General features: G+C 39.9%; 1 protein-coding gene across 1 annotated transcript in view; it reads right to left on the bottom strand.

The window, feature by feature from the left end:
• The window catches only part of MAST4 (microtubule associated serine/threonine kinase family member 4), a 104,780-nt gene extending 86,096 nt beyond the window's left edge, over positions 1-18,684 (bottom strand). The window contains exon 1 of the mRNA XM_086769864.1: positions 18,363-18,684. Coding sequence (XP_086625990.1) covers positions 18,363-18,454 — 92 coding nt within the window. The 5' untranslated portion in view covers positions 18,455-18,684. The remainder of the gene's footprint in view (positions 1-18,362) is intronic.
• Positions 18,685-21,833: the final 3,149 nt, after the last annotated feature.

The following is a 21,833-nucleotide window of genomic DNA, read 5'->3' as shown; positions in this document are numbered from 1 at the left end:
CAGAGTCGCCAAAAACTTGCAATAAATGCCTAATTTTAAACTAAGCAATATGAGGTAAGTTTGCACTTTTTCTTTAAATGAATTCATGCAAATAACAGGAAAACGGTCCCGTTCCTTTTAAATTCTGAACTTTAAAAAAAGTCAAGAGGCAGAATTATGTAACTCAAGTATCATACCTTCCATACAAGTAATAAACATTTTGCAATTAATACTCTGTATTGTCTTTTACTTGGATATGAGTAGTCAGTAGTGCTTAAGCAGTTAATACACTGGAATTAAAGATATAACAAAAACACTTTAAAAAAAAACCCAAAGCCACTATTTAGGACAAAATATGGCTGTTTGAAAACTATACCCTTTACTGGTTAGGAGCCTGAATATGAACAATTAATCAGGAGGCATTCAACCTGAAAACTGTGTCTGTTCCCATAAGACCTCTGGCAGCACCATCAGTGCCCCACATTTGAGTGTGCACACATGGACTGCAGCTCCGAAATTCAGTCTGCAAACAAAAGACCCCCTCTCTTTACCACGACCCACGTTTTCCTTCCCTCTCACTGTCAGCTGACCAAAAATTTTTTAATTAAATCATAATTAAGCATCTCGAAGCATTATTTTCCCAGGGGAAAAAAATAATAATAAAAAAATTCCTTTCATTGTGCCCATTCAGCTATTGATGTCTGTTGAGCCTGCCGAAGAGGGCATCAATTAATGCCAGTTATGGCAGCTTTCATGAAGAGGCTGTTTGTTCAGTAGGAACCAACAGTCTGCAAAGATATGCTGAAATGTAAGCGACCGAACACTCCATGCTCACAACATTAAGACATCATTGGACACAAACATGCGGCCAGCAAGGTGACATTCCCCATCAGTCACATGGAACTATAACAAATGACAGCCTTTTTGCCCTTGCCATTCCGAAAAACAGCTACATCCTTTTAAATGCAAAACAACAAATAACCAATATAAAAAAAATCCCTGTATGTCTGGTCTTTTTTTTTTTTTCCAGATGAAAACTGAGCTTAGGTAACTGAAATAACTGTTTATTACTAATATTTATTCCACAAAGCTTAATGAGAAATTTCATGAGAAAACAGGAAAAAAAAAGGAAAAAAAAAGGAAACATATGTTGGCATATAACTGACAGGATTTACAGAACTACATGAGTCACTTCTTCCCACCACAAATTTTTTTACTAGATAAGACAGTATCTACACTGAAAAGTTAGCTTTGTCTCTATACCGGTACAGTTACATGAGCATATTCTCCTGTTTACAATCATAGGTACACCAGAGAGTGTAAGTGTTTTACTGGTTCAGATTTTCACAGATGGAAACAAAAAAGAACCATGAGAATATAAAATAGTTTTTTTCACTGTAGTTGTGTACTAACATAGCTACGTCGGCAAAATCAACTGACTAGCTATAGTTCAAATAATTATCCCTGCATAAAACCTAGTGTGTAGACTAGGCCTGGGAGAAAACTTCTGCTCCACGCAGCAGTACGCCTACTGAGGAAGGCGATCTATTAATCATGCAGATCACACTGCTGTGCCACAAAGCCAGTGAGATAACTGGAAACATCTGAATAATCTCCAGTGAAGCAATTCAAACATCTCCAGGCCTAGTCATCAGCAGGGATGACAACACAAGGCTTCTGACATCGACTCGTTCTCTTTTTTTTTGGTAATGCTTAATCATTGAGCACCACACAAGCCAGGAAACATCAGATGATTTACGTGTTTTAGTTTGCTGCTGTGGCAAGCAGTAACCTTGCAGTTACATATCCATGCACATTTATACTATTAAAAATAGTATGGTGCAGTATTAAAAAAGTTTCCATGGCATACACTTCAAGTGATTGGATTACTCTAACAGTGAGGTCAGAAACAAATTATTTAGGCCATCCCAAATAAGTACTGATAAAGTGTTCGTGTTATGTCACCCAATGTCTTCTTCCCTCTGACATGCTTTGTCACTTCAATGATCCAAATTCTGATCTATAAATACTGTACAACTTTAGAATCCCTTATGCCTATCTAACATAAGTTTTCTGGAGATGAAAACATAACAGTGCTGGGCTGCACTTTCTCAAACAGGCTCTGAGAAGAGATGACATTATCTAGGGAAAGGGGAATTATTCTTCTCTGCAATGGTATACTTCAAGCTCTTTTCCACAACTGGTGACCCAGTACAACTGTAACACAATCTGACCTTAAATTTATCCGCATGGTTACGTCTAATGAAAACCTGCTGAGTGAAACTGGAAAATCAGTAGCATTTTCCTAGCTACCCAGTACACATTCAACACTACAAGTCTCCAAGTAGAGCTCTAATGAAATGAAACGTACCTCCAGGAATGCATCTGGTTCACAAAATCCATCCATACTTGTCTTTACACAAGAGTGATGTCTTACACAAACTTGGAATTTTCAGGACCAAGTAAGCCTGATTTCTCATTTATAGTTCACCTGAGTCCTTCAGTGGCCAACAACACCCTATGTTCTCATGAAAATCCAAGAAGACAGAAACAAGGCAAAGTAACAATCTAAAATGAACTAAAAATTGACTTTTATCTCTAGTATACTTTTCTATACTAGACTTAAATCTATACAATGATACTGCATCCCACAAAAACAAAGACTAAGTCCATCTTAAACACAGCACAGAGTATACAAACAATTTATGAAAACAAATTTTGCATATACTTTGCCCTGTAAAAATAGCTATACCAGGAAAGGAGTATTTTACGACCAAAGTAATGTACTAATTGCTCACAAATAGAAGTAGGTCACAGAGGATTCATGAAAGCAAATGCCAGTGACTCAGTGTAGAAGAAAGAAGAAAAGGAAGAAAACCAGTGCAAGAATATGATTTATACTGTGCAAATAGCTATGAGCTAATATTGTGAAAAGGAACAATTTCACAACGAAGATTTGTTTAATTGACCCTGGTGTGTCAATAATGAAGCATCATATAAAGTGACTACTAAAGCAACACCCATTGTAGAGACAAAAAAGCAAGAAGTGATACCTCTAGTTAACATTTTAATTTTGAACACCGTCAGTTAATTGACTGTCCGAGCTACAAAAGCCTACAACCTACCTGACGCAACAACAGCAGCAATAGCTTAAAGTGCCAGATCTAGCAGTGCTGCTGGCAGTAAGAACAAATCAAGACACCAAGTTCTAGCTTCTGGACTCATATAACGACTTGAGAACTCCAGGTTTTCAGTGTCTCAAGGTAGGGTTTTGTTGTCAGTAGTTCTGTTTTTGTTTGCTTTGGGGTTTGTTTGTCAAATCTCTTGGAAGTTCAGAGAGATTTAACAAGAACCCTAAACATCTAAAAATGACAAAAATTAACTTATATCCATGAACACTTCTGCATTAGAAAAGAAAGTGCTATAATTTATACAGCAGTAATGAATTCCAAATAAAAAGGAATGCTGGCTTGGATGCACACAACAAAGTTAACAGGGCAATTCAGTGTACAGACTTTCTTCTTTACATATTGAAGAATTCTAATATTAAATAGCCAAAAAAAATCTCAAGACCTCATAATCCTATGAGAACAGATCGGTTTGGCTTTTTAACTTCAGTTAAAGTTCCACTTTGGAGCAGCAGTGTCTGGGACAGCAGAGACATGATAGTGAAAAGAGTAAATCCGAAAGGGAATTTATGTCCAAGTTGCCAGCGAAACTCAGCTTTTCAAATAATCATTACAAATGACCTCAAACAGACTACGTTCAGCTTGAAAGCCAAATGTAAGCATACATCTGAAAGACAATGTCAGCAAAAGCTACTTCCCCAAAAGTCTTGAACATAAAAGAGTAGAGACATCCCTTGGTATTATCCTTTCCTCAAATCATAACCTCAAGAAAGTCTTTGCAGGCAATGGTAGCAGAGAGTCAGAAGAGCTGGACAACTGGACAACTAGTTTCACGTACATATGGGTGTGTGACCAATTAAAAAGTGACTGACTGTTTTCTCAGTGTAGCTTAAATTGATTACAGAGCTCTGACTTGTTTTTTATGGGGATGTATAATCTCTTGCCTTATTGTGACTAGCGTAAATTTAGCTGATACAGGAAAGTAATGACAATGACATCTTTGAAAGTGACCAATAAAAAAACCCCAGGACTCTAATTGGTAAACTGACAGTCTACAATCCAATCTCCTCCCACAATTTGGTGAAATAGCAATGTAATCTGATCATGTCTTCCTTCCAAACTGTTGCATTAGATTTCATACAATTGTGGAGACTTGTTTAGTGACTGACAGACATTCTTTATTTCTTCATATTCTTCAGAGAAATGGCATACTTTGCTCTCTTTAGTTTTTCTTTTTAAAATTTTTTTTTCCCAGTAAACAAACTCAAGACACAAGAACAGAAACTTCACACCTATTTAACATAGGTGAATTACAGTATCATTTTGCAAAAATATGCTAAACTCACAACAGTTTCTGTAAGACTGAAGCTGGACTGAACATTACATTACTGATACTCATAGGTTTCAGACACCCCGAAACAACACCCACTCAGAGCTCTAAAAACAAGTTATGGTAATCATCCCAGAAAATAATATTCTGCTTTTAAATTCTGACTATTTAGTATGTTAAATTAGTCATATCTTTAAAAGAGATAATGTAGTCACTGTCTCCAAAGGACAAATTCTGGTCTTTCTATTCACTAATGTCTCCCAGCACACTTTATCATTGTAGAAAAGTAGAAACATGTCATTCACGGGTGGCGGAGATGGGAATCATGCTGCAACGTGATACAAAGTTACACGTCATATCCTTTACAAGTCCAGTTTTCATAGTCCAAAGGCCTGTAGCTGTATCACCCCTGCTGCGATTTTGTCACATCTCAGGCTGCTCGGCACTAGGCTAACCAGCTGCTGCAGGAAACGATGATGATCTCTGAGTCAGATCTGAGCACACACCCCAGTATGGTGCTGCAGGGCACAGTGCTGTTTTGCAGATGAATCCGGGCTGCCAACCACGTGAGATCATTAGAAGCTGCTGCTTTCGGTAAGCGTAAGGGTAGTCAAGCACGCACTTGTGAAAAAACCCACTGAACACTCAGAAACCCAGATGAAACACATGTTTTTCTTCAGTCCTGGGTTGCTCTTCAAGATCTCAATGAGTAATTAAAGAACAAGTTCAACCATTTTTACAGTATATTTGTGCTAGGCAAACCCCTGGTTACCTTAAACTTTTCTCTACCAACACTTAATTTAAAACCAACATGTCTTCTGGTGGAATCAAGCTACTGAAAACTACTGAAACTAACAAAAATAGTTACAAACTACGTATACACAATTCTATCACTCAAGAGAAGTTATCGTCACTGACAATAAACTGCCATGAGGATGTTTTGAGATTAAATATAGCAATACATAATTATTCAGTTTAACAAATCAAATTCTTCTCAAACCACAGGCCAAGTATAAAAAGTAGGTAAATTATACTGATAACCTCTTCAGAAGGTTATCACCACTGAGTATGCAGAGAGAAGCATGGGAGTTCACCGATTTTGTTGAGGCCAACAAGCACTGTGCACCAAAGTACAGATCAGAAGTCAGACGTTCACATTCAAGCTACTAAATCATACCCTCAAGATACATACAAATACTTTCAGTAGAAACAGTACTCAGCACAGTTCAATATTCTAATTTTATAAATTCAGTGTGCTCGTAGAAGGGAAGGGAAAAAAAAAACAATAAGCCTTAAGCAAAACTAGTGTTTTAGAGTGTCACAGTAAGGCCCCTTCCAGCTTACTTCAAACAAATCCAATCAATTGAAATGAATCACACATTAGGCACCTGCTTGAAAATCTCAATAACCATTAAACTCACCAAGTACACTAACGCTGTTGCACATTTTCCATTCCAATACAAAAATGCAGTAAATACGTGAAAAATAATCTGCAGCTTTTATTTTCCACGGATCTTTTTTTCTTCTAGAAGGACATATGAAACCAGAAAATTGTAGGTATTCCTATGTATGTCCCTACAGCCACGTGGTATTCCTCCCAGCCAAAAAAACCCAAACAACAATGCCACCACGGGTACATACAACGGTGCTTTTTGGTTGAAGTCATCTTTGGAATAAAGGATAATTTATTTCAGATGCGCTTACTCTAGATTTTATGGAAAATTAAGTAATGACTGAATTTTTTGTTGTTCAAAACTGTACAATGATGTAAGACTGTAGCTTTCCTCCTTCAGGCTGCAATGGAGTTGATTTGGAGAAACTCTGGAAAACTGGAGGAGGTCAGCTTTATCCCAAGACTTCTAAAAAAAAAAAAAAAACAAAAAAAAAAAAACCAAAACTACTTTGAGGGAACATCTGTCACAAATGAGAAAACCTCACATTTTCTTCTCTCAAGAACAAAACCACTTGCTCCAAAATGCAAGAGTCCCACAGTAAGAAGCATTATTACTCCACATCTATGCAATAGTGCCACAAGCTCTCATCATTCTAGGCATCATACGAATACAACAAATGACAGTCTCTGCTGGAAAAAGCTTAGACAGTCCAAAAGCCCCAGCATAACACACAGATGAGACAAACACCTCTGACAGGTTATAATAGGGTGTGGATGAAGTAAGGTGACAGAAAAGGGTGTGCTACAATTTTTGGCCATCAAGAAGAGTAATCACCTCAGTACTCATCTGGCCCATTAGCTAATTTAAGGTTTCTATGTGCATCACAGCAGAACTATGCTTGAAGAAGTGATGTGCAGAAAGGATAAAAACACCATTTCTACAGTCTTCACTTTTGTTTGGATAATGTCTTACATCTTGTAAGCACCATTCTCAGAGGATTCAAGAAAAAAAAAAAAAGTGAGACTCGTCCTAAATCCACTGCAGTCTCCTCACAGTCACAGATTTTTTGTACGACATTATGTGCAATGCTACTGAGCCTCCAAAAAGGCCACTGCATAACACAGAACACTGAGCCAGTTCTCAAACTCTAATCCCTCCTCTGACACTAGCAATGTCCGTAACTAAAAAAAAAAGCTTTTTCATGTGGGCTTTCCCATAACATAATTATACTGACTTTCATAATTTTTTATCTCCTGTTGCATGCATGTTTAATATGCATAATTTTATTAGAATTGCAACATCTTTGTGAAAAAAAGTGCTTAAAATATAACTTCAAATAATCTAAAACTTGGTAGATATTCTAATATTCAACATGCATACGCTACCCTCATACTAAAACTATGTTCAGCAAGGTTTCATTTCATTAAGGTGCTGGATTTCTAAGTATGCACATATGATGTTCGAACTTATGCACCCTGATCTTCTGATTGTCCATACTGCATGCACTTTAATTCCTGTACTGTGTTTTGGAACGATCCAACTGTTCACCTACATAATGCAACCTGGGAGTAGCTCTATGGATCATTTCTTAGTGTCTGAACAAGACAATGAGACACTTTTGCCTCCCATCGTACTACAGTCCTTCAACCAATGAGACAAGACCAATGAGACACTTTTGCCTCCCATCGTACTACAGTCCTTCAACAGCACTTCAGACAGACGTGTTCCTTCATACAACTCCCGCACATTTCCATCTCTTCAGACAGTCTGGCCCACCCAAGAGAGAAAAGCAGCACGACTCCCCACATCCATGTCCTTACATGTGCCCAACACTCCCAGAGGGATGTGGGCCAAGCACTCTCAGCACTGACAGAAGCTACATGGTGTTGCTGGCCCACAGGCCATCCTCCTGTGGCAGATGCCTTTCAGAAAACACAACGTTATTGACCCCTTGGTACAAGTTGAAGGGAAAATTCATTTTTCCACACTGACTGAGGCAAAAAACACAGACAGTCCTTTGGACCTCTCTTCAGACTGTTTTCTTCTACTAATATCCATCTGTTGACCCTTGGACTGGATTTAGACAGTCACAGTCCCAAAGAACATACAGAACATTTTTTTATGTTTATAAAAAGACTGACCCTATGCCTCCGAGGTCATTACTAAGGTTAGTGGGACAGACAACAGCATCAGCAATAAATGAGTAAAACACTGCTCCCTTAAGGAACAAGAAAAATCAAAAGAAAGCTGGTCAGAATAGTGTCAAATCTTTCAAATTTTCTCAAACTTGTAAATTATTAAACACACACATTACCTTGACTGGGAGGGATAAATTACTAAATCTCAAACACTATTACTCTGTGTCTTGTTTCCTGTAGACTGTCAGAGCAGGTTATCCTACTGGTTTCTTCTTGCCTTGCAATTTATGAATCAGAAGAAGGAAACACATGATGGTTAAAAGGTATTAATTTATAGATAATGCTAAATGCTTAGGTCAGATCTACACAAACAATCGGCATGTTTAATAAAATAACCTAGTATATGTATGTTTTCTATTTCCTTTGAAAAATTTCCTTTACAGAAAAGGAAAAAAATCAAAGTCTGCTGTTCTAAGATTTGAGGAAGATACATAAGAAAAAATGTGAAGTAATTTAATTTTCAAACTTGAAAAAAAAAAAAAAAACTAGGAAGAAGTTTCATTTTTTAGTTTTGAAATTTTTTCCACCAACAGAAATCAAATCCCTGAAAAAGACAGTAATATTTTGACATTTGGCAAGACGGAAAAGCACATGTGAGACACAACCAAGTAGGAATGAAAAAACTAGATAGTGTATTTCCCAACAGAGCTCATGTTCTCTCATTAGTCATAGGTCACAGATGGGGAGCAGATGCCTCCAAACACAACAGTTCCACCATCAAAACATGGCAGAAGGGCCAGGGAAGAAGCCAAATCACCAAGCCTCAGGTAAGAAAAAAAATAAAATACAAGCTTACTTACAAAATGTGTTACGTATTTTCTTTGTCTATTATGTGCGAGAAGCAAAAGGAAGATATTCTGGTAAAACCTGATGGTACAGTGAACTGACATAATCATCCTTTTGCGTGGGGTGTTCGTAGACAAGGTGAATAGAGCATATTGGACTTGTCTGACTGCCTTTGCTTCTACTGTTACTGCACTTACGGAAATTCCCTTGACATACCCAATGTAAGAACAAGCCAGACAGGCCTAGACTCACTGAAAAAGCAAATCTGTAAAACAAATGTATACCATCTACTTTTCACTAGTTAACTCCAAGAGAGTTAACAGTATTATCACACAGGATATTAGTTAATTATGACTTCTCATTGAACAGCATTGTCATATGAATGAGTTAGCGTTCAAGCATCCTCCTTCCAGTTTCTGTAAAAGGAAATTTAAAAAGCCAATGAAAACTGCCCTGACAACAAATTCTAGTAAACACCAAGAATAAATTTCCAGAAAATTCCAGCAGCTCATCCAAGAAGTGATAATAACAGTTGCCCAAAGAGCATTTTAAGCATAAGAAGAATTTCAATTAGAAGCTGATTCATTATACTTAGATTTACCAAAGGAAGCTCAGCTAATTCCAAGTACTCTACCCATCTTCCTTACACCTTTAGGATTTAAAACTAATGCATAAAAGCATCATATTTAAATGTAGTTCAAGAACCATAGTAAAGGTTTCTTACAGAAATCCACCTCTGATAAATAGCTTTAATAAAACAAACAAAAAAAATTATATTAATTCTTCTCTCCCGGGTACACATGAAAAAAGTAAAGGGTCAAAAAAGTACTGCAAGTTGTTCCACACATGCAGATCTATCTCTAGTGAGAAGGGGGATTCTGTTCAGAAGCCTGTGCCAAATCTCATACAGGATGGAGGCCCAGCAGCTCAGAGAGGGAAGACTGACTATGCAGTGTTCCCAAATGCATGCAAGAAAACAGCTGGGGGAAATAAAGAAAAGTCTACTCCACTACTGTTTCAGTTACGAACATCTTGAGAGCTACTTAAAACAATCACAGACAACAAGTACCAGCATTCAATCAAAGCAACTTTTAATTTATTAGCTCTCTCAAGCTGAGCTTCAAACAAAACCAATATCCAGAGAACTACCGAAAAAAAAAAAACCCAAATATTACTATAATTTCCCCTATTTCTTGAGGGCAAAAAAAGATAGATGTAATGTTATTTGACACTGTAAATACTGTACTAGTTTGAATCGCGATTTAAAAATCAAAGACATAAACCATCTTCTTCTAGTGGTGGAAGAGAGCTGAGAGCCTTGTTCAATTTGGGAAGACAAGCCACTTGTTGTGATAGGACGAGGGGTAATGGTTTTAAAATAGAGGGAAGTAGACTTAGATTGGATATTAGGAAAAAATGTTTTACAATGTGAGTTGTAGAACAGTGGCACAGGTTGCCCAGAGAGGTGGTGGCTGCCCCATCCCTGGAAACGCTCAAGGCCAGGCTGGATGAGGCTCTGAGCAACCTGATCTGGTTGGAGATGTCCCTGCTCCTTGCAGGGGGGTTGGACTAGATGACCTTCGAAGGTCCCTTGCAACTCTAACCATTCTATGATTCTATGTCTCAGAACCAAGATTATAAACGGCTGCACTTTGGGAATTTTCAAAAGCTATGCTGCAAATACACACTCTAAACAGTATAAATCTATCATAGTTCGAAAAAGTGTCTAGCCTATTTATGCCTAGATGTGCCTTTGAATAAAGCACAAGTAAGAACAGTAAGTTTTTTCAACTGTTGAACTGATCTCATAGTAACAATCCCATTCAGCTTCTCAACAAGCATTATTTTACAGCTACTGCTTGAGTATTTATGTATTTAAATGTCCGTGCTCCCTTATGTGTGTGTGTTTATTTACAGTCTGTACGGGTGTATACATATATACTGATACATATGAAAACAAACGAAAGATATTGATAAGGTTTCCTCTCCAATCTTGCAATAGGTAAGTTTATATTCATGCAAATCCCCTGAAAACAAAAAATAGGAATTCTGTCAGACACAAAAAATGTTCAGACTGATGTATTCCCTTATCAGCACACACGAAAGAAACAGAGTTTGTTTTACAATCACCCTATTGCCTTGTGAGAAACCATGTCTTTTAAACTCTGCAATACAATACTATAATCAAGCACGAAGAGGACTGAGGGTATATACATTTTTATTAAACTAAATTATTTCAACATGTAACACTTTGCATTATTATTTGTTTCAGCAAATTAAGCAGCATTAGGAATGGTATTTCTTCAGTAATCAACACCCTTGACTTTACACAGGACTACCTTAGTCTACTCACCATTAATACAGATTTTTTTAAATTGCTTACATGAATTAACTTTTTTTTTTAAATGAAACCAAATATATGTATCCTTGATTTCCACAATTTATTTAGATATTCATAACTAAATTTTAAACCAGTCTAGTTAGAAAAGACAAACACTTCCAACACATATAAACAGCCGTTTTCCTACCAATAAGCAGTGCCTCATTTGACATAAACTTCAACATTTTTATGAGGAAAAAAAAATTAAAATTATTCACTAGCGGGTAACCTTTTAACAATTTTTCTTCAACATATGATTTTAAACCTAGGCTAAAGCCAAACGACAGACATCAAAAACAGGCTATTACATGCTAGAACATCTACATAATTACTGCATATGCAGAAAAAAAGAACAGTGGGATAAGGAAATCACAGCAGTTTTTACTTTCTAATCACCAAACCAAACATGCCAGTACTTCATGGGAATAACAGATTCTACTTACAATAATGATTATAATATTTCAAGAACAATAGAGCATGACGGTTTTCCTTATTTCTAAACAATTATTTAGGGAAGGCCATTGCTAATTGAAAGAAAGGGCAAAAACACTGATATATTTATTCTGGCATGACCTCAGTATTTTTGCACTCATCTGTCAGTGGCAGGAACACCAGTAACACACAGTTCATAGTTCTGAAGTCTCTCTGTTGGGCAGATCAATTCGGGAATTGTTCCGGTTTACAGTACTCCCGAGATATGTTTATCTTTACTGGGAATCAGGCCAAAAGGAGTTTTCTAGTTCACCACTACTGATTTTGGTTTGAGCATTTCTAATAAAACTACAGAACTGACCCACTATGAGACTTACAGTTGCACTGGAAGCATTTTGGTTTTTTTTTTTTAATCTCAGCTTTATTCAAGTGGAAAAGTCTCCTGAAGTAGACCTAACTAATACGCATCAACAGTATATAGGATATGCACTGTTACAAAAAAGGATTGAAACATCCCAGGCTGTGTGCTTGCTCCTAGCAAGAAGTAGATGCTGCTACTGGGTAGCAAAATGGATCACACAATATCCTGAGCTGGAAGGGACACAGCAGGATCAGGGATCCCTGGAAACAGGCAAGGCCAGGTTGGACGGAGCTCTGAGCAGCCTGATGTGGTTGGAGATGTCCCTGCTCCTTGCACAGGTGTTGGACTAGATGACCTTTAAAGGTCCCTTGCAACCCTAATGATTCTATAATTCTGTGATTAGTGCTAAGAAATATGTGGTCTTAGAAACGAATAGAAAATGCCAAGTAAATTAAGTGAGTGATCTCCTTAAGCATCTCTACTAGTGTGTACTTAAGGAACATAAAAAATTAAGTCCAGTAACCACGCAAAGTGTTATGCAGTAGATTTCCACATCAGATGAAATTCAGAGTCCATTATATGGCACTTGCATATTATGCCTAGACATAATTTTATCTTTTACTACTATATATTCTTGTGAGGAACTTTAAAATTTTGAAATTACTGTAGCTACTGAAATTGCCCAGGTTCAGAGGCAAAAATCTTCTGAAAGATTCCCAGGAGCCATCACTGATAGGAGAGATCTGCTGAATAAGGCTGAATCATATTTAAGTGAACTTTCTGTTTTTCCTCAGTTTGGGAAATAAAACACAACACAGATGGATCTGTCCTGGTGCCACTGTAGAGTTTCTTCCAGTGAATCTATGACCTCCTAACTAAACCTTCCTCTAATGACATGTAACTTGACATCCTGATCCAGATCTACAGCCTACAGATAAGCTGGCAATATACACAGAAAAACTGCATGCAACACTAAACAGTTTTACACCATTACTAAATTAGTGAGACACATTTAATAAGCTTCATTTAAAGTGTTCAACCTAACTCAGTTAGCAGTGTCTTCATATTCTAAACACAGTGGCTCAAAAAACTGAATGATTTCATGTCTCATAACTAATCAAATCATTATCACTCATGTTTCCTACTTCTTAAGCCATGCACACTGACACGTGTAACGAATTCATGGGGAACCTACCCTGAAATCCACCATTTCAAGCTTTCATGAAGAACTAAGCCCATAAATCAGCACGTGCAGCTACAGAAGTAGGTACACAGCTTACTACTACTGGAAGTTTGAAGCCTTCTGACAGAAGATGCACCAGAAGAGACAACTAGTAACCACTGCATGAGTGAGCTTCTGTGTGCTTAGAAACTAGATTTGAGGAAGACCAGTCAATTTCTAATATAGCCAGAACTGCAATGGCTCTGTAGAACATCAATAGCAGATATAAGCCAAACTCAAATGGAGTGGGAGGACTGAATCTCCCTAATGTGCCCACATCACGTGACATGTCCTAACAACTAGAAGGGACATCTGGACGACTGTCCTTTTGATTTTTTGCGTAAGAAACACAAAGACTGTCTCCTACTGTGTAGCACCAGACATTAACTACAACAGTGAGGGAAAACAAACAAACAAACAAACAAAATACAGCATCTTTCAGGATGTTCCAGCACTTTCCTAAGCTTCTTTTTCTATTTTGCTCTTATTTCAGCTTTTCTCAAGTTTCCTACAGCAAGATCCTTTGGTCAAATCCTAAAGATTGCAACTTAATTCTAAGAGAACTGGATTTTTTTCAGAGTAAAAACTATGCAAAACCCAGGAATATGACCAGATGAGTCCTCACCAGTTTGGCCAAAGCCAGGCAACAATGATGGCTCACTGGAGAAAACTGATCATTGGCAACATTCAGATTGTAAGCAGAACTTGAAATACATTAATTGCTTGAACAAAAAGATTGTCCAAACAAATCAACCATAATAAAAACACCACATTCGGTCTGAGGCTGAAACTGTAACACTACTCCCTCAAACACACAGCCCTTACTGAGAATGAAAGGATAATACAATTACCAAGATACATTAACACTTCACTATGTAGCACAGAAAGCAGTGGGATCATTAGTCCAACAGATTAACTTCTAACAAAACATATCCAAGGACAACGTGTTTTGAAAGCACAGACAGCCTGCACAGACCTATTTTGTATTCCTCTCACTCTTGGGATAACGATCTTCCTTCTAAACTTACCTAACATCTATTAGGATAACAGTTCCCTCTCCCATGTAGGAATTCAGGTGAATGAAGAGAGTTGAAAGTAAGGAAGAGGTAAAGCTCTTCTAATCACCACACTCTGAAACATACATTAAAAATAACACATATATAGCAAGAATAAATCCTTTTTTTTTTTAGCTTTTAACTGACGTTTACTCCTATGCAACAAAAGTAAAATAACTCAAGTTGGTGCACCAACAGATTCAGTTGGCATCAAGACAATTATATTTCATTTCTGTGGCTGCTTTTACGTTAATAAGTGTGCTTGCTTTTCTAATGTCACCAACGGGATTGCTTTTAATGTCTATTATTAAATAAAACAAACCATTTATAGTACACTTACACATAATACTGCGTTGACAAAGGAAAAAACCAAGAAGCAAGAGAGCCAGAGTTTGCACTGTAACTTTAAAATCACTGCATCTACTCAAACTACAGGAAGCATGCTGCCCCGGAAACAAATAAAACTACAACAAAGTTTGACAACTGTATCCTCTGAGTTTCCAAAAAAAGTTATTATTTTCCTTTGTTTTTAACATTTCAGAAATGGTTACAAACTGTCAGAATGTATGAATTATTACTTGATGATTGATTAATATTTTAATCCCGTATCAGGAAAGTCTCAACGACCATTTCAGTGGCCGTAGACAAATAACACACAATTTCAACACGAACCATCCAAGAGTCTATTTTGGCTGGGAAGCAATTGGGCAAGTATTCATAATTCCATGCCTTTGGAGAAAAAAAAAAAATAAATAAAACAACTCTGACTCAAAGGAAGAACGATTGTAATAACACTGCAACTATCACAAAGAAGCAAGAGAAAAGAACAAACACAAAAACCGCAAACCACTGGCTTGTTGGTTTTGTAGAAGATACACAGAGATCAGAAACAGAAGACAGAAAGTGTCAGAAGAGAACTAAATACAGAGCATACAATAAGCAGAAAGTATTTAGTGATTTTTCCATATGAAAAGTGTGTGTGTGCACATCTATCCATAGGTAAATCTATGCATCAATCTACATAAACAAATGTACACACATACACAGAGACCCACTCTCTCTCTCTCTCTAGTTCTCTACTCTAGACAACGCCACTTCAGGCAGGAACCTGAAGTTAATACTATGAAGGTTCAACACACCTACAGCAATAGAGAAAGAAGTTAATACAGGTGGTAAACACGTTTCTTCTCTGTAAAAGCACATGGTGTAATCCACGCCATTTATAGGCTCAGTGGTCTGAATACCAAATGCCTCCAATTTATAATTGAAGATGATTTTTCTACCCGCCAGTCCTGAAAACCCACTCCGTGACTTGAAAGTCAGGCTGGGATATTTCTTGTTCCGGTATCACTTCCAACGAGAGCTGCTGCAACTCAAATTCAGCTAATTCTACTGTTGGAAAACAGAAGTTAAAAAATCTTAATGAAATCTTCAGTCAGCAAATAAGATCATAAACTAAGTTTTATGTCCATTTTATAACTTAGCGGCCAGGCTCAACACCACAACCTAAAGGAGAATAGACTGTCTTTTCATTTTTGACTTCTTAGAACCTCAGCAAAGAGAAATAAATGCCTACATCAAATAAACCTGTACAAAGAAACAAAACTCTGAGTACTAGCAGACAATTCTCATCATCCCAAGTGTCAAGAAAATAGGACAGTGCTCACAGACAGCCTAGCAGGACACCAGGATCCCGGTAGTATAAGTACAAGTAATTGAACAGGCAAAATTAACATACCTAAGAGGCAAAAATGCTCAAAGTATAAAACTAATGCTCTCACACTGGCAAGGGGTCCCAAAGCCAACTGTGGATACAACCAGAAAGAACAATCAACGTCCCTTGTAAAGTTTTCATTACACAACAAGGCTCATCATTAGCTGGACAGGAGTTTCATAGTCAGTGTTACTATTAAGAAAAAAACTTTCTTTGAATCAGTGGACCCAAACCTTTCACTTAAGCACAGTCAGGAGATTCAGATCACAGGAACTAGACTCCCTTCAAGCCTACTCATAGCCTATTCTTTGGACCTCTAAAATGCCTGCAAAGCTATACAAAACATGCGCTACCACTACCAGCAGCACTCTTTCAGAAAGGGAAGGCATCCTGTGGCAAGTAAGGAGCTACCGCTCCAGTCTTTTCATGTACCAGTTGGGTCTACAGCTGACTGTGAGCCTGTGAAGACAGTCCAGATAAGATACAGCTCAGGATATGTAGACCCAGCTGGTACCTTAATTAACTTAAGTCAATTTCTGGAGCAGAACTAGGAGAATCTGTGCTGTCCATATTATTTTTATTTCTTCTGACAGTTTTTATCACTCTAGGATCTCTCATTTATATTAGAAGATGAATTATGAGTATAGGGATGCAGGGGACAGGTCCACCTTTAAGAAGAGAGCAGAAAAAGTCAGCCTTCCCCTGGACATGGCAACACAGCAGATGCTGAGCTCCCCCTCCAGAAGAGAGGACCAGCCAGAGAAAGGAGGGTACTGGGCCCAGTAAGCAGCCTTGAAACTCCACTTCTGGCTTTTTAGTTTCACAATGCTGTGAGATACTGATTTTGCTACAGAAAGGGCATTAAATACTGAATATCTCTGCAATACATAAAACATAACTGTATATATGGCATGTACTGTTCACCGATATGCCATATATGTGATATGCTGAGACAGTATTCAATGCCGGTTTTAAAATTCTTTCAAATATTTCAACAAACCCAGTACAGTATTAAATGTGTTTGAAAAGCAGGAAGGCATCCAGATGCTAAAAAAAAAAAACAAGGGGTACACAGGTATTGCATGCTTCTCGTGAAGTCTATCAAATCTCTCTCCTTGACCTGTCATGCAGCCATACACTTTATAAAAGGTATTTTCAGGTCTTCATACAGGTGCAAACCTACTTGAGTAAAAAAAGTGAAAACTACTTGAAAAAGCCCTAGCATGTTCCCCTGTTTAAATTCAGATACATTCGCAGCAGAAAAATGCATAAGGCCTATTTAGACACTCGGTTGATGCTACGTAAGAGTAAAAAAATTGTTTACAAGAGAGGGATAATAATTAATTATAAAATAACTCATCACTTACAGCTACCTCAAGTCAGACACATAAAGAATAAATATAGAATACATATAGACTGAATGAACAGTCTTACACTGATGTGAAATAGGCAACTCGATTTTCCTATTTTAACTTTCTACCATTCAACAGAGACATTTTTTCATTTTGAAGATGATCAGTACATAAATAATACTTAAGGCTTAGGAACGGCCAGCTCTGATAAGCCTCTATCCTGCTCGCTTTGTGCCGGTTTTTCAGAGAGCAGGAGACGGAACATTTCACACACATTTTCCAAAGATAATACATAAGCTAATACTCAGGGTAGTTTCACAGACAATTTAACACCACAACTGGTATGTCTCAAAATGGCATACTGGGTACCAGTGAACAAAGTTACAAACTTCCATAAACTTTTGCTACTCCTTGTGACACAGGCATATACGTAACTGCAAGGGATACACGGCATAAAAAATGACCAAGATGTGAAAGCTTGTCAGTCTTCTGTCCACTGACGGCACAACCCTTTAACTTTTACTTTGCATTTACTATTTCCAAAAGTTTTTCCCTTCTGACAATAATGAAAATGCCACAGAAATAAAAAGGCCATTCCCGGCCTGTCTGTCAGCTAGCCTGTCTAAAAAGGTAGTTACACCAACCTGTCTCTTTAAGAACACCCAACAAAGTAGGCTATCCTGAGTTGTCCATATAAAGTATATCTGCTCCGGATAAAGGTCAAATATTTCGGAGCAAGCTCAAAGTATCTTTAGGGGAAGGAAAAAAAAAAAATAAAGGGACAGAGAGAAGAGAAATAAAAAGGGGAAGGGTGGAAGGGCAGGAGAAAACAAAGCAACATCTTATAAAAGGAGGCTGAGCAACACGCGGCGTTTGGTCTAGAACAACACCGACCGAGCAGGACCCCGGGGGGCCGCTCCGCCAAGGCCCGCCGGCCCCGCCGCGCTCCCCGCCGCCTCCCGCGCAGCCCCCCGGCGCCGGGAAGGCCGGCGGCCCCAGCCAGGGCCGCTCCCCCGCGGAGCCCGCCTTACCTCTGCGTCCGGCGGAGGCGGGTGCCGCTCCTCAGGTGGGGCAGCGTGAAGTTGGAAAGGACCGTCCAAAAATTGGGGTCCGACATATCCATTTCCGCGTGCCCGAATCCCTACAAACTGAGTACCATAACAGGGGGAGGTGGAAGAAAGGACGGTGCCCCCGACCGCTCCCGGGAGACAGCGAGCGCCGAGGGGGCGGGCGGGAGGCAGCCAGCCGCCCTCGAGGGGGGGAGGAGAAGAGCGCAGGCAACAGCAACTCCGAGCGGCAGCAACTTTCCCGTGCGGCTGCTCCGCAGGGCGCCGCGCCGCCCCGCCCCGCCCGGCACCGACCATTCGCGCCCGCGCAGGGGTCGTGCCGCGGGGGCCTCTCTCTCTCTCTCTCTCTCCTCCGCCCGCCACCGCCAGCAGCTCCCCCGCTTCCCGCCCGGCCGGCGGTGGCGGCGCGCAGGGCAGGGGGCTGCCGGGCCTCCCCCTCCCGCCCGGCGGCGCGCGGAGCGGGCGGCCCTGGAGCCGCGTCCGGGTCGACAGCTGCCGCTTCCCTTCACCGGCGGCGCCAGGTGCGAGCGCCGCGGGCCCGGCTCGCCCAGAGCCGCGGCGAGCACGGGCCGTGCCCGGCACGGAGGAAGACGGAAGTGCAAACCCGAGGGCTGAGGCGCCAGAGCCCACCAGCCGGGCTCAGCTGGCCGGCCTTCCTCTGCCGGGAACGGCGAATAAAGACACCGCCAACGCCCTACTTAAAAGTACAACGTACATATGTTATTACCACGGCTTCGTGCCTCTAGTACTCAATTACTGTTTTTCACATTGGCTACCTCCCACTCCAGACGCCAGGCTTTTGCCGTGGAAAGCTGGGACACCTGCCTCCATTACCAGCTGTCTCTTTTGTGAAGGCTACTCTGAAACAGGCTGGCGAAAGAAGGGTACGGAAAGGCTTCGAGTACCTTTTCCACTCAAAACAGTGACCTAATCCCTCAGGTACTTTGAGTCATTTCCTCCTCCCAACTTTCTTCCTCCGCTTCTCTCTCTGCCGTTCCCCAGATGCCTCCCAGCGCAGCTGGTTTTCGTGCTTGCCTCCCGCCCCCCGGCACCGTTCCACCTTCGCTTTACTTCTCACTTTAGGCCCCTGTGTGTCGGCTGCTGCCCTCGATCTCTTCACTCCTAATGCCAGCAGCACCCTCAGGCCCTCTCCTCTCTCCCTCCACAGCTCCGTCTAGACCAGCATTTTTCCGCACATCTCTGCAGTACACAAATAAAGGAGTTTCTCAAATTACTGCTATACTGCATTGTCATTCAGTAATGCCAAACTCAAGCTGTCAGAAGCAATGGTGATCAGGTACAGAAAAATGGTTACTGTGGCTTCAAAAAATTATGAGGTTTGTTTTAACATACTTAAAATTTCCCTTTGTCTTTTCATTTCTCTAAGGGTTATATTTAAGGGACTCTGTCACATTTATAGTTATGGAAAGAACACGACAAGTTTTGTGCTGAGACCGCTCACTTGTTTTACTGAAAACAAGATTCCTGCATAATGTCAACATTGCAGGAGCTGTACCTCAGAAAAACACTGACAGCTGGCAGCACTGCACTCTCTGAAAGAAATTATGTAGCACGGTGGTTAGCTTACCCAACGTTTTATGCAATAGTTGGAGGAAAATCACAGGAAACAAAGAAAAACCCGATGTAAATACAGACTAGGCCATCACTTGGGTGAAAGAAAACTCGCAGCACAGAATGCTGCAGAGCAGGGCTGGAAGGGCTCACATGACACGCGGGATGAGAGGGCTCTCAGGATACCAGCCCGGCACGTAACACAGCATGGCAATGTTAGCCCTCGTCTTGAAAAGCCTCCGGAAATACACATTGCAAAGAAGGCACTAGTGTCCTCCAACAAACTAAAACGTTTATTTTTGGGATGCAGAGAACATTTTCTTGGGCAGTTTTACAAGTCACAGGCACAAACTTCTCTCTTATTCAGGAAATGGGTTTAGACGGGCATTTAATAAGGCGTTCACACAGCCGTTACCACCACAGGCCTCAGTAGAAATCCCCAGCAGACACCATTTGCTAACACGCCACTGGAAACAAGTCAGTTTAACACCAATCAAACACAAAGAATCATCTAACACCTCTCTAAAGAAGTCTTAATTTTACAAGAGACCACTTCCATATAGGAAGAAGGGAAAAGAGCCCAGACCTTCTTGTGTAAGTAAGGCTGAAATGGCTGCAGAAGCTGGTACTCAGACCAGTTTCCGCCTGTGCCCCTCACAAGGTCTCAGCAAGCCCAGCCAGACTGCCTGCCGGCTCTTTTTATACCCCTCCATTAGGACGGAAAAGTAGTATTCACATCTACTGTAGCCAGGAAAAGAAAACCTCTCATCCACATCTTCTCACTTTGAGGTATGCTTGCTCAATACTGAGTGTGAAGTTCTAAGGGTTCATGTGAAGGCAAGCCTGCTGGCAATCCTCCTTTCTTAAAAATTCTTAAGAAGGAAATTCCCAAATCTCTACATAAGCATCAAGAAACAGCTCCTCCTCCATGTACTCCACTACCTCATCTCTGCTATGTACCCAAGTTTTTGCCTGTAATCAGCATGTTTGGAGAAAGAACTGTACATAATCATGAAACCAGGGAATTTTATCTGTCTGATGTCGTGAACAGCAGTGGCTCAAGAACACCAATGTCTTCCTCCTATCATGCAGGAAAAGTTCTAGTGTCCCCATGGCCCTGTAAGCTCTCCTCTCACCTCACCCTTCCTAACCAGCAGTTGAATGAGTACCTTCCCTCTCTGAGTAACAAGTTACTTTATGACTCAGCCAAGCGCATCACATGCAGGGAGATCATGGAACATGGATGTCAGAAATCATTTCAGATCAAGGCCAAAAATTAGCAATCTTTTCTCCTGCAATGCCAGGCTGTAATTCAACTCAATTTCTCTGTGAAAATCTCAACCACTTTATCTACAATGTGAAGCATCCGATTCTGAAACATATCCTAAATACATTCCAAAATGAAGCAAGTCTAGTCTGTCACAGTGTGAGCAAAGACCCACCTGCTGCTTGCAAGTAGAGAAGTTCTAATGGAAAATAAGTTTACTCCTTCTATGTACAACCAGATATATGATTATACCAAAAGCCATTACACAGACCTGGCTACTGCAGTACAGATTTCACAATATGACAAGCTGGATTTTTGCAAAAGCAGAAAGGAATGAAGACATTCTAGGTGAAAGTTTCTGTCTGTTTACATAGCAACAGAGGGTATCATAATCACAACAGTGTCATTCTACATTCAGTGCTGAAGCCTGTCTCATTTATCAGTATGGATAGTGCTACTTATCCTCCACAAACACAGGCTCAACAGCCAGATTTTGTCTTGTTTTGTAAACCAGCACAGTTTACTCACTTCTGCCATGCAGAACTGGACAAAAAAAAAAATTCAACAATGTAGATGATACAGTGTTCCAAAATATG

Source organism: Chlamydotis macqueenii, chromosome Z, assembly GCF_036417535.1.
Source record: "Chlamydotis macqueenii isolate bChlMac1 chromosome Z, bChlMac1.mat, whole genome shotgun sequence".
Classification (NCBI taxonomy): domain Eukaryota; kingdom Metazoa; phylum Chordata; class Aves; order Otidiformes; family Otididae; genus Chlamydotis; species Chlamydotis macqueenii.
This window is presented reverse-complemented; position numbering and strand designations above follow the sequence as displayed.